The 14,466-nt window shown below is 41.0% G+C and overlaps 1 protein-coding gene across 1 annotated transcript in view; it reads right to left on the bottom strand.

Annotated features, from left to right (window-relative positions):
- Nucleotides 1–78: 78 nt before the first annotated feature.
- LOC132151878 (zinc finger and BTB domain-containing protein 11-like) overlaps nucleotides 79–14,466 on the bottom strand; it is a 17,380-nt gene continuing 2,992 nt past the window's right edge. Inside the window, exons 4-10 of the mRNA XM_059560363.1 lie at nucleotides 13,242–14,260; nucleotides 12,325–12,621; nucleotides 11,833–12,229; nucleotides 10,405–10,522; nucleotides 6,886–7,044; nucleotides 6,439–6,614; nucleotides 79–1,193 (exon numbers count right to left, since the gene is read on the bottom strand). Of these exons, the coding sequence (XP_059416346.1) occupies nucleotides 676–1,193; nucleotides 6,439–6,614; nucleotides 6,886–7,044; nucleotides 10,405–10,522; nucleotides 11,833–12,229; nucleotides 12,325–12,621; nucleotides 13,242–14,260 (2,684 nt within the window). The 3' untranslated portion in view covers nucleotides 79–675. The remainder of the gene's footprint in view (nucleotides 1,194–6,438; nucleotides 6,615–6,885; nucleotides 7,045–10,404; nucleotides 10,523–11,832; nucleotides 12,230–12,324; nucleotides 12,622–13,241; nucleotides 14,261–14,466) is intronic.

Raw genomic sequence — 14,466 nt, 5'->3', positions numbered from 1 at the left:
ATGCTGGCCGTGGTGCATTTTAGGCTTTACACATTTTCACACTTCAAGACACATTAAATGAAAAACAGAAAATAAATATAGCACATAGTGCATTCCCTGCAGACAGGGAGTTTTTTATTTGGTTGTCATTTCTGCTGCTATACCTAGTGCTCCGCTGAGACCGAGAGGCACCGCATCATACAACAGACAAGAGCCTATGGCCCTTTCGTTAACACTGTCAGAGCTTATATCTCAGCTTTACAAATAATCAGAAAGAAAAAACAGCCTTAATAATGAGAAAATGTAACAGTTACAAAAAAGCCAAATGTTTATATTGGGATTCACTTGTTGGTTGTATGCTTGATTGTGACTGTATTACAATGAAAATTATTCTGTTTATGTACACATGTACACAAAAGTTTCCTATAATGCAAATCAAGCATATTTACACATCCTCACACACACACACACACACTCATTCACTCAAAATCCAGCTGTGGATAGGCTGATGTCAGCAAACTCAAGTCCTTTGAGCTTATTTTAATTTATGTTTTTCACCAAAAATACTTTATCACACAGGGTTTATATGACAACAACAAAAAAAAAAGAATAAACCTGCCCATAGTCATATGTTTTACTGCCAGGTCAGTTTCTGTTGAGGTGGTCACTGAGAAGTCACATCTGAAGACTTGTGTCTCATTCCACTTCTGCCACATGGGCCACCTCCACTTCCATGGTCTGGATGATTTCTGGTGCCTCTTCCACTTTTACTACAGCCTGTTGTGCCAGGACGTAGTTCACAACCTGCATAATATTCTGATCGGACAATGTGGACACGGATCCCTCACTCATAGCCTGCACGGCCTCCACGGTCTCTTCTGTGATGAGAACGGTCTCGATCTCCTCTGTGGTGGGAGGCTGTGGAGGCTGGAGTTCAGGGGGCAGCTCTGAACTGAGGATGCTGACGGCATGCTCCACCTGCGTGCCTTGGTTGTGGAACTGCAGAGTGTCCTTCTCCAGCATGATCTTACCGGGCAACTGATCACCGTGGAACTTGGTTATGTGCTTCCGCAATGTTCTGGCATCAATGTGGGCCTCCTGGCACAACGGGCACACGTAAGGGCGCTCGCCTGTGTGAGTGCGAACATGGCGCTTCAGTGAACGAGCATCAGCCCATGCAACCCCACAAGTCAGACACTCAAAGGGCTTCACACCTAAAAAAAAAAAAAAAAAAGCATGAAAGTGTGTAGGATGTCTGATTAGACTGAACATCTCAACAGGATGATGACTGAATCCCAATAATGACTCGTGTTGATTATTTCCTGTTTGCTGGGTCTGTACAGAGGCATACAGTGCCACCTACAGCTGTATTACAGTTGTGCAGATTAGAGAATCTTTTCATTAAAAGCAAATCATAATTTGCTTTGGGTGACATGCTTTAAACAATGCATATGTTTGGGGAGATTTGTTTTCTAGCATTTAGTACTATACATAGTGGCTAACATGTATACTATATATATATATATATATAAAGAGAGAGAGAGAGAGTTTATATATAGTTTATATATGTAAATTATTATTAGTGAAGAAATGAAAAAGTTTTTTTGGAAATAAGAAAACATTTTTTTTTATTATTATTATTATTATTCACAAAAAATTTTTTTTTTTTGCTTGGCTCCTGAATGTTCATCAAAAAGTAAACTTTTTTTTTCATAGATAAAAATCAAAACCAACAACAACATCGTTGTCCCAGAAACATTCATAGAGTCATAGTGTTAACAGAATTATTGCAGAAAAACTAACTTTCCCTTTTTTAATTCATTTACAACGCTCTCTTAGGGCTTGCATTGACTACAGTCGTGGCCAAAAGTTTTGAGAATTACATAAATATTAGTTTTCAAAAAGTTTGCTGCTAAACTGCTTTTAGATCTTTGTTTTAGTTGTTTCTGTGATGTACTGAAATATAATTACAAGCACTTCATACGTTTCAAAGGCTTTTATCGACAATTACATGACATTTATGCAAAGAGTCAGTATTTGCAGTGTTGGCCCTTCTTTTTCAGGACCTCTGCAATTCGACTGGGCATGCTCTCAATCAACTTCTGGGCCAAATCCTGACTGATAGCAACCCATTCTTTCATAATCACTTCTTGGAGTTTGTCAGAATTAGTGGGTTTTGTTTGTCCACCCGCCTCTTGAGGATTGACCACAAGTTCTCAATGGGATTAAGATCTGGGGAGTTTCCAGTCCATGGACCCAAAATTTCAACATTCTGGTCCCCGAGCCACTTAGTTATCACTTTTGCCTTAGGGCACGGTGCTCCATCGTGCTGGAAAATGCATTGTTCTTCACCAAACTGTTGTTGGATTGTTGGAAGAAGTTGCTGTTGGAGGTTGTTTTGGTACCATTCTTTATTCATGACTGTGTTTTTGGGCAGAATTGTGAGTGAGCCCACTCCCTTGGATGAGAAGCAACCTCACACATGAATGGTGTCAGGATGCTGTACTGTTGGCATGACACAGGACTGATGGTAACGCTCACCTTTTCTTCTCCTGACAAGCCTTTTTCCAGATGCCCCAAACAATCGGAAAGGGGCTTCATCGGAGAATATGACTTTGCCACAGTCTTCAGCAGTCCATTCACTATACTTTCTGCAGAAGATCAATCTGTCCCTGATGTTTTTTTTGGAGAGAAGTGGCTTCTTTGCTGCCCTTCTTGACACCAGGCCATCTTCCAAAAGTCTTGGCCTCACTGTGTGTGCAGATGCGCTCACACCTGCCTGCTGCCATTCCTGAGCAAGCTCTGCACTGGTGGCACTCCGATCCCGCAGCTGAATCCTCTTTAGGAGACGATCCTGGAGCTTGCTGGACTTTCTTGGATGCCCTGAAGCCTTCTTTACAAGAACTGAACCTCTTTCCTTGAAGTTCTTGATGATCCTATAAATTGTTGATTTAGGTGCAATCTTAGTAGCCACAATATCCTTGCCTGTGAAGCCATTTTTATGCAACGCAATGATGGCTGCACGCGTTTCTTTGCAGGTCACCATGGTTAACAATGGAAGAACAATGATTTCAAGCATCACCCTCCTTTTAACATGTCAAGTCTGCCATTCTAACCCAATCAGCCTGACATAATGATCGCCAGCCTTGTGCTCGTCAACATTCTCACCTGAGTTAACAAGATTACTGAAATGATCTCAGCAGGTCCTTTAATGACAGCAATGAAATGCAGTGGAAAGGTTTTTTTTGGGATTAAGTTCATTTTCATGGCAAAGAAGGACTATGAAATTCATCTGATCACTCTTCATAACATTCTGGAGTATATGCAAATTGCTATTATAAAAACTTAAGCAGCAACTTTTCCAATTTCCAATATTTATGTAATTCTCAAAACTTTTGGCCACGACTGTAGTTGAGTAATCGAGTGATCGACTACTTCAAACACTAGTTGGCTGTCAGAAAAAATCGACTACTAATGCTTTAACCATAATGCATGCACAGAGTTTGCAAGTTGGCTTATGATGTGAATATTAGGATTATTATTTTGCGTTTAGATGTTACTTTCTATGACTTTATCTATGTTGCATGTAAAATTAAAATATGTAATGCAATAATTAGGGGTGTGCCTGAAGCCGAATACCTTATTTGAAATGGCATGGATAATGGCTTCAAAAACGAATAACGGAATATTGGGCTGAGGCTGGCACAGTTTGGTGTTTGCTAGATAACAGTTGAGTCAGGGGATCAGCGCAATATTATACACAGACCTCTAAAGTCACGCAATAGAGTCTGAAGTGAATGAATGTAAACTTTCTGAATGAAAAGAGTACAAATCAAACACCGCATTGTTGTTGCCTTTCCACGTATCTCTCATACATCATAGATTGGCAAGAGTAATATCACCTATAATAATAAATCATACATGTTCTATTATTTGTATATATTTAAAAGGCAATGATTTAAACCTTAGGCTATGACAAATGAATGGAATAAGCACAGTGCGCTCACCAATCAAACAGCCGCGTTGCGCGTCTCGGTCTCTCAAAAACCAAACCAGTTCTCTCTAAAGAGTAGGCTAATAATCAACTTAGATACAGGTCCATTTTCTAATTGGCCTACATGTTTGCATCTTTATTTCTTGCTGGTTTGCGTGGCACACGCACATTTGTTTATTGAAGTTTTTAAAAAAATACTCGCTTAAAGAGTTCTGCGTAATAAAAATGTGCATATTGAATTAATTCTGCTTGCATGATGAATACAACTCGAATTCTGGAAAAGTTGGGATGTTTTTTAAATTTTAATAAAATGAAAACTAAAGGAATTTCAAATCACATGAGCCAATATTTTATTCACAATAGAACATAGATAACGTAGCAAATGTTTAAACTGAGAAATTTTACACTTTTATCCACTTAATTAGCTCATTTAAAATTTAATGCCTGCTACAGGTCTCAAAAAAGTTGGCACGGGGGCAACAAATGGCTAAAAAAGCAAGCAGTTTTGAAAAGATTCAGCTGGGAGAACATCTAGTGATTAATTAAGTTAATTGATATCAGGTCTGTAACATGATTAGCTATAAAAGCTTTGTCTTAGAGAAGCAGTCTCTCAGAAGTAAAGATGGGCAGAGGCTCTCCAATCTGTGAAAGACTGCGTAAAAAAATTGTGGAAAACTTTAAAAACAATGTTCCTCAACGTCAAATTGCCAAGGCTTTGCAAATCTCATCATCTACAGTGCATAACATCATCAAAAGATTCAGAGAAACTGGAGAAAACTCTGTGCGTAAGGGACAAGGCCGGAGACCTTTATTGGATGCCCGTGGTCTTCGGGCTCTCAGACGACACTGCATCACTCATCGGCATGATTGTGTCAATGACATTACTAAATGAGCCCAGGAATACTTTCAGAAACCACTGTCGGTAAACACAATCCGCCGTGCCATCAGCAGATGCCAACTAAAGCTCTATCATGCAAAAAGGAAGCCATATGTGAACATGGTCCAGAAGCGCCGTCGTGTCCTGTGGGCCAAGGCTCATTTAAAATGGACTATTTCAAAGTGGAATAGTGTTTTATGGTCAGACGAGTCCAAATTTGACATTCTTGTTGGAAATCACGGACGCCATGTCCTCCGGGCTAAAGAGGAGGGAGACCTTCCAGCATGTTATCAGCGTTCAGTTCAAAAGCCAGCATCTCTGATGGTATGGGGGTGCATAAGTGCATACGGTATGGGCAGCTTGCATGTTTTGGAAGGCTCTGTGAATGCTGAAAGGTATATAAAGGTTTTAGAGCAACATATGCTTCCCTCCAAACAACGTCTATTTCAGGGAAGGCCTTGTTTATTTCAGCAGGACAATGCAAAACCACATACTGCAGCTATAACAACAGTATGGCTTCGTCGTAGAAGAGTCCGGGTGCTAACCTGGCCTGCCTGCAGTCCAGATCTTTCACCTATAGAGAACATTTGGCGCATCATTAAACGAAAAATACGTCAAAGACGACCACGAACTCTTCAGCAGCTGGAAATCTATATAAGACAAGAATGGGACCAAATTCCAACAGCAAAACTCCAGCAACTCATAGCCTCAATGCCCAGACGTCTTCAAACTGTTTTGAAAAGAAAAGGAGATGCTACACCATGGTAAACATGCCCCGTCCCAACTATTTTGAGACCTGTAGCAGAAATCAAAATTGAAATGAGCTTATTTTGTGCATAAAATTGTAAACTTTCTCAGTTTAAACATTTGCTATGTTATCTATGTTCTATTGTGAATAAAATATTGGCTCATGTGATTTGAAAGTCTTTTAGTTTTCATTTTATTAAAATTTAAAAAACGTCCCAACTTTTCCGGAATTCGGGTTGTATATTTATATATATTTTATATATTTATATAATATATAGAAATTAATAATTATTTTAGATTAACACGGCATACTTGTTCATTGATAATTATGAAAAAAAGATAGCTATAAGGGTCTTATCAAGTAACTGTACGATGTTCCACCTGGTTTTATCCGAATGCAGAATGCAGAATCTATGAATGCAGAATTTATCCGAATGCAGAAACAAATAATTCTTTGATTGTTACAGATACAAATACAAATACTGGCTGTTACATGAAAATTTTTATATTTAATGTCTTCATTATAAAGTTTTGACAACTAACTATGTAATTGTTGCATTAGGCTATGAATTAATAAGTGTTTATTGATAAGAACTATTTCATGTCTTTATTTACAGTAGCATGAACCACGAATAGTCGAGTAACTCGAGTATTTTATTTTTAATTTTTTTTTTTTTTAAATAAGAAGTCGACAAGCAGGAATCAGTAGTCGTTCAACCCCTACTCTCTCTCTCACTATACATATTATTGTTTTGCATGAGACAGTTCCTAAATCTGCATTATGTAAATTATTTACCTTCATTCTACAAAACATGTGTTCATGTATGAATTCTCCACTCACCCTGGTGATTATTCATGTGGCGCCGGTACTCCCTGAGCTGTGTGAACCTCCTCCCACAGTGTTCACACTCTCTCTCCAAGTTCTGCTTCACTCTTCCCTTCTTTCCATGAGTGGCTTTCTTGACATGCCGTCGGAACAGGGCCTTCTCAAAGAACTCCTTCCCACACACATTACACCTGCCAAAAGGACAAAACACACTATCTAGTTCGACATCTACCTCTAACAAGTGCTTGAGTCTGAGTTCAGATATTATACAATACAGGTTTTCATGACAGGCCCTTTTCAGATTTAAGGTCATGTTTTTCTTTCAGTCTAAAAAAAGAATTCATTAGGAGTAAAAATAAACTCAAATGACATCATAAAAAGCTATTGCAATTTCTTCTTCTCTCAAAACAATGTAGATTTTCAAAACACACACCTCTAAGAAATGAACTATTTTACTCTCACCTGAAGGGCTCTGCAACGGTGTGTGATTTGACGTGCGAGTACCAGTCCTTCTTCCAGCTGTAGCATTTGCCGCAGACCTGGCACTGGAAGGGCTTTAGGCCTAAGTGCTTATTCATGTGCTGCTGTAGGTCTTTTGCCTCAAAGAAACTCTTGTCACAGCTATTATGAAGGAACAAAACGAACAAATTAAGGAACAAAATTTATTATTGTTAAAATACCAAGATGGCGCCGCACATGGCTGCTTCAGTGCTTGGCTCTCCAGTGTTTGTACTGTTTTTGTTCGTTTTTCCTGTTTTTTGTTTAACAAACACGATCAGTTTCACCAGGGATGAACTGCTGAACATTCGGCAGAACACACCACATGATATTTTTCCGGATTTCTATTATACAGACGTTTTACTGAACATTGTTATCGGAGGAGCAGCGGCGCTGATCAAGCGCTTCAGGACGCGCAGACGGGGAAAGCGAGCGGGAGCGCTCGTCAGACTCAGGAAGCGCGAATTTCGAACGCCGTTGCCTAGCATCCATCTCGCAAATCTCCGCTCTCTACCCAACAAAACGGACGAACTCCTTCTGCTCTCTCGGACAACAAAGGATTTCTCTCACTCTGCTGCTCTGTGTTTCACGGAAACCTGGCTGAATGACGCCATACCGGACAGCGCACTCCATCTGCCGGGCTTTCAGCTGTTCAGAGCGGACCGCGAAGCAGAATCAACGGGGAAATCGCGCGGCGGCGGGACATGCTTTTACATCAATGAACGGTGGTGTACAGATGTAACTGTTAAAGAAGATGTGCTGTCCTGATCTAGAAACGCAGTTTATCAACTGCAAGCCGTTCTATTCGCTGCGGGAGTTTCACTCGTTCATTCTGGTTAGTGTTTCCATTCCACCTCAAGCGCATGTGAGCTCAGCTTTACAGAAACTCGCTGATCAGATCACAGACACAGAACAACAACACCCGGACTCTGTTTTAATCATTCTTGGGGACTTTAATAAAGCCAATCTCTCCCGTGAACTGCCAAAATACAGACAGCATGTTACCTGTCCCACCAGAGACAGTAATATACTGGATCACTGTTACACCACAATAAAGGATGCATATCACTCTGTTCCACGAGCAGCTTTGGGACGTTCTGATCACTGTCTGGTTCATCTTATACCGACCTACAAGCAGAAACTTAAATCTGCTAAACCTGTAGTAAAGACTGTGAAGAGATGGACCAGCGAAACAGAGCAGGATTTACAATCTTGTTTTGACATCACAGACTGGAGCGTTTTTGAAGCTGCTACCACCGATCTGGACGAACTCACAGAGACTGTAACATCCTATATTAGTTTCTGTGAGGATATATGCATTCCTACCAGGACTTATTTAACATTCAACAATGATAAGCCATGGTTTACAGTAAAACTCAGACACCTTCGTCAGGCCAAAGAGGATGCCTACAGAAATGGGGACAGGGTCTTGTACAATCAGGCCAGGAACACACTGAACAAGGAGATTAGAGCGGCTAAAAAGACCTACGCTAAAAAGTTGTAAGACTAGTTTACTTCCAACGACTCTACTTCAGTTTGGAGAGGACTGAGAGCCATCACAAACTACAAGACACCATCCCCTTGCACTGAGGCTAATCAACGACTTGCTAACGACCTGAATGAGTTTTATTGTAGATTTGAAACCCCCAACACCCACTCTGACCATCTCCCTACACAACCATTAACACCTCCTGCAATCCCCCTCTCCATACCTCCTGCTCTTCAAATCTGTGAAGATGATGTGCGCCAGGTCTTCAAGAAAAACAAAAGAAGAAAAGCACCAGGCCCAGATGGCGTTACACCAGCCTGTCTGAAAATCTGTGCTGACCAGCTGGCCCCCATCTTTTCACAGATCTTCAACAGATCTCTTGAGTTGTGTGAAGTGCCTTCCTGCTTCAAACGCTCCACCATAATCCCCATTCCAAAGAAACCCAAGATAACAGGACTTAACGACTACAGACCTGTGGCTCTAACGTCTGTCGTCATGAAGTCGTTTGAAAAACTGGTTCTGGCTTATCTGAAGGACATCACTGGACCCTTACTGGACCCCCTGCAGTTTGCGTACCGAGCAAACAGGTCCGTGGATGATGCAATCAACATGGCATTGCACTTCATCCTGCAACATCTGGACAAAACAGGGACTTATGTGAGGATCCTGTTTGTGGACTTTAGTTCGGCTTTCAACACCATCATCCCAACAACCCTCCAGACCAAACTGACCCAGCTCTCTGTTCCTAGCTCTATCTGTCAGTGGATCACCAGCTTTCTGACAGATAGGCAACAGTTAGTGAGACTGGGGAAATTCATGTCAAACAGCTGCTCCACCAACACTGGTGCCCCTCAGGGATGTGTTCTCTCCCCTCTGCTCTTCTCCCTGTACACCAACGACTGCACCTCTAAAGACCCCTCTGTCAAGCTCCTGAAGTTTGCAGACGACACTACAGTCATCGGCCTCATCCAGGACGGTGACGAGTCTGTTTACAGACAGGAGGTTGAGCAGCTGGCTGTCTGGTGCAGTCTTAACAACCTGGAGCTGAACATGCTCAAAACAGTGGAGATGACTGCGGACTTTAGGAGAAACCCTCCTGCACTTTCCCCACTCACCATCATGAACAGCACTGTGGCTGCAGTGGAGTCATTCGGGTTCCTGGGAACCACCATCTCTCGGGACCTGAAGTGGGACAATCACATTGGCTCCATTGTGAAAAAAGCCCAACAAAGATTGTACTTCCTTCGCCAGCTGAGGAAGTTTAACCTGCCACAGGAGCTGCTGAAACAGTTCTACTCAGCCGTCATTGAGTCAGTCCTGTGTACTTCAATTACTGTCTGGTTTGGTTCAGCTACAAAATCAGATATCAGAAGACTACAGAGAACTGTTCGTACTGCTGAAAGGATTATTGGTGCTCCCCTGCCCACCCTTCAAGAACTGTACACATCCAGAGTGAGGAAAAGGACTCAGAAAATCACTCTGGATCCCTCACATCCAAGTCACCCCATCTTTGAACTTTTGCCATCTGGCCGGCGCCTCAGAGCTGCAAATACAAGAACAGCAAGGCACAAGAATAGTTTCTTCCCCCAGGCAATCTACCCCATGAACAGTTAAATGTTTCCCACTTAAACTTATGCAAAAATGTGCAATATCCTTATATTTATTTGTTACCCCTCCATCCTAGAACATTCCTGCATCTCACTCAATCCTATTCCATTATCATTTATAGCACAATTGTTTATACACTAATTTATTTGCCAATTTGTAATTCTCCTGTAAATTTTTTTTTTTTTTTTTTTTTTTTTTTGTCTGTGTGTTGTTGTCTCTGTTTACTGGAAGCTTATGTCACTAAAACAAATTCCTTGTATGCGCAAGCATACTTGGCAATAAAGCTCTTTCTGATTCTGATATATAGGAAAGATGTGTGAATAAAAGTCTATTGGGCTGTTCTAAGAAAACTGTTGTGTGCATGAGTCGAGGGGTAAGGCACTCACTGAGAACAGTGGAATGAGCGGACCTCAGGTTTGGGCTGATGTTTCTTGAGGTGTTTGCTCAGTCCGGACGCACGGTGAAATGATGCTCCACAGATTGTGCATAAGTACTTTGATTCACCTGTTAAACAAAATGCTATTATGATTTGCATTTCTCTTAAAGTTACAAACAGCGTATTAACTACATTCAAACTAAGAGTGTAAGTTTTTGCTCAGACAATAATCTTAAATTTGGGTTTAGGTATAATTCAATAATTTGGTTCATACATCCGAAAACATGGTGAATTCGAACAGCAACTAAAGGTGTCCATGCTGGAATCTGGGGCTGGTGGAATTTTACAAATAAAAACATTTTATTGAACATAAACCTGACAGACCTTTTAGATCATTAGAACTGAGTCAGCTAGAAATATTTAGGATTAATTTCGAACACATAAAGACAAATATGTCATGCACATACAATGGTTTCTGCAGACATACGTTTACTTGCACATTCTGTGATTTAAAAACAGCACACTAATTCTACATTTTTTATTTACAGAATTTATTTAGATTTTTGCCATGTCTTTTAACCAGCTTATGATTTATTTATTTTTTTAATCTGTATTTCAGTTTTATAAAAAAGAAAAATTACGTTTTTTGCTTGTATTACAATGTAAAGCACTTTGAATTACCATTGTGTGAGAAATGTTATATAAATAAACTTGATTTGCTTAATGTGTACTACCATTCAAAACATTTGGGGTTGGTAAGATTTTTTTAATGTTTCTGAAAAAAAAAAGTCTCTTATGCTCCCCATCACTGCATTTAACTGTATAAAAATACAGTAAAAATCTGTAATACTGTGAAATATTATTACGGTTTAAAATAATAAAATTTTTACTACATTTAATTCATTTCAATTTTAAATAATAAACCGTTTAAAATAAAGTACTTTTTTTCCTGTGATGCAAAGCTGAATTTTCAGCATCCATTACTCCAGTCTTCAGTGTCACATGATCTAATATGCTGATTTGGTGCTCAAGAAACATTTCTTATTACTATCAATTTTGAAAATGGTTACGCTTCTTGATATTTTTCTAGAAACCATGCTTTACTTTTTTCAGGATTCTTTAATGAAAATCAAGAACAGCATTTATTTCAAATAGAAAACGTTATAAATGTATTTACTGTCACTTTTGATTAATGTAATGCAATTTTCTTAAAAAACTAAAACCAAAAACACCTTACAAGCTTTCTATGAGTAATGTGGAAATAATCAGATATTAATTCTGTAACTGAATATAAATTAAAACGCATTGTTTTTTTAATTAGAATTAGATCAATGCATTTTTTGAGCCATAGTTAATTCTAATCACTTAATAACAGTGCTCCATTAGATACTTGCATTTTTACGTATTCATCTGACATAAGTTAAACGAGTGTGTGTACCTGTGTGAATGCTTGTATGCTCCTCCAAGCTTCTCTTGGTGACAAAAGATTTCTCACAGACAGTGCACTGAAATCTCTTGATGGAGTCGTGCAGCGCCCGGTGCATCTTCAGGCTGTGCTTGGTGGCAAAGCTCTTCCCGCAAACCTTGCAGGTGTGTGGCCTCACCCCTGTGTGGTTCAGCATATGAATGCGCAGGGAATACAACTTGGGCAGAGTCTTGCCACAGATGTCGCACACAAACTCCCGTTTGGTGCGGTACCTCATCTGATCTTCTGACCCCTGAGAATCTTCTGCGGCCATGGCTCGTGTAATGCTGGCTCTCTGGGTCTTCTGATGCTTGTGACGGGCCAAATGTGCACGGAGCGAAGCTGCGTACTGGAACTCCTTATTGCAAATCTGTGAGGTCAAAAGAAAACTCAGAAAACTATCCAAAATGCATAAAGATCAGGCTAGAATTACTATTACTTTTTATTCAGCCCAAGGGTACATACACTGCACTTGAAGCTGCGAGTCTTCTCGTGTCTCAGAGCATGCATGATGAGGGCGTAGCGCCTCTGGAACACCAAGCCGCACTCGTTACACGTGTGTTCTCTCTCCGCAGCTCCTACTGGGTCTCCCTGCAGTGCATCCTCCTCCACAGTCTCTGGCTGGTCTGCAACAGGCTCAGGTTCCTCTGCTAAAGCAGCTACGGCATCAGAAGTAGCCTCCAGGTCTGTCTCTGAAAACTCATCAGGATTCTTCTTCGCAAACTGAACCGGTCGGCCTCTCCTGACAAATCTCGGAGGTATCTGGGGACACAATGTGATTCTAATAAGACAATCTTGGCTGACTGCCTTTGTAAATTATTTTTCCCTATCCTAATCCTTGGCTCATTGAACAATATCATAATATTGGAGTCAATTACAAATAATAGTGTCTATGATTATGATGATAGGTTTTTGGCTAAATTCTTGTATTTTAATGATTCAAAATACTTTTTTCAAGGTAAAAACTTTTTTTTTGTCTTAAACAAATATCATGAATTATTCATACATAAATATATCTTTTTCTTCCCTCACAAGTTTCTGCATTTTGTCACATCGCATTAAGTGATAAATTTGATTATGCTATAGTTTATTATTATTTATTATTGTTCATTTATTAATTACTGAAGTTTTTCATTTTAAGAACGTCATTCTTTTAATGAAGACTGTTTCCTTGACATGATATCAGGACACCAGGCTTTGCAAAAGGGTGAATCAAGGCTGCATTGGTTGCACTCCAGAGCACCCTTTTGAGCCATAAAATGACAGATGGGGACTTTTGTGGACCTCACATATTATGCCAAGTCCAAAAGGGCACCGTTTGGGACAGGGCCATCGTCACATTTAGAAATGAATCATATGTGGAGTGAATGGGAGTTGCATACCTTCGCAGGAAGTGAGGTGCTTTTCTCTTCCTCCTCCGTCTCAAGTCCCATATGAAGACGAACATACCCTCCTTCCTTCACAGACCGTTTTCTCAAGTATCTCTTGTTGGGATCCGTGCATTCCTCTTCTTTTTTCACTTCATCTGCAGCAGATCCATCCTCAACACCTTCAATCTCCTTGGGCTCCTCCTCTGAAGGAAGAGGAGGAGGTGGTTCCTGTTGCTTCACTTTAGGTGGTCTTCCTGGCCTCCTCCTCACTGGTGCAGGGGCTGGCTGTGGCGTCACTGCAGCTGCAGGCTCAGGTTGGCGTATTGGTTCAGCCGCCAGGGGCTCATCCTGCACAGCAGGCGGCGCTGCTGCAGCTAAATGCACAATCTCAGAAGCATCTGATTTGCAGGGATCCACACTAATGAGAAAGGCTCCCGTCTGCATGCTCTCTGCGACAGGCGTGTCACCAACCTGTGGCTCCTCTACAGACCAACAGGCCTGTACTACAGCCAGGGACTCACCTGAACATGCCTGGCCAGAGTGAGTGACCAGAGTCATGGTCTCGCCCTCCTCTGCATGGCCGCTGTGGGCCAACATGGCCAGAGACTCAGCTGAGCCAGCCTGTCCGCTATGAGTGACTACAGTCATCGTTTCGCCATCTATGGTCGCACCAGCAAGCAACGCCAGCGATTCAGCCGTCCCGATTTCACTTGTGATTACAGCCAGGGACTGTCCTTCTTCAGGCATGCCTTCACTCTGCATAGTCACAACATAGGTTTCAGAAGCGGCGGGTGTTACTGGCTGAGGCGGCGCAGGTTGGCTGGATACCACCGTGTGAATGTCTCCCCTCTGGTAGACCATCAGCTTCTGCTCTTCCACTTTCTTATGCACCGACTCGCAGATCTCAAGCACTTCCGCCATCAGTAAATGCCGTGCCAGTGTGGCTACCTCTGCCATCACACAAAAGTTGAAGGTCAGATTGGAAGTGTAGGCAAAATCCAGTAAAGGTAGAAAACTGGCCTTGCTGAATCCTGTCAGGTAAAACAGCACAAAAGAAACAATGGCATTTCAAAAACATATAATATTCTCAAATAACACATCAATAAATTAAATAATTACTGTTCTCACACTAATAACAAAACTAGCTAGGGAGCTGCCTATCTAGCCAATGTTTTACACATTGTGGTTTTTGAAAATTCTGTTATAATTTACCCAGCCTCATGATGTTCCAAATCTG

The sequence above is a fragment of the Carassius carassius genome, chromosome 10, assembly GCF_963082965.1.
Source record: "Carassius carassius chromosome 10, fCarCar2.1, whole genome shotgun sequence".
Classification (NCBI taxonomy): Eukaryota; Metazoa; Chordata; class Actinopteri; order Cypriniformes; family Cyprinidae; genus Carassius; species Carassius carassius.
This window is presented reverse-complemented; position numbering and strand designations above follow the sequence as displayed.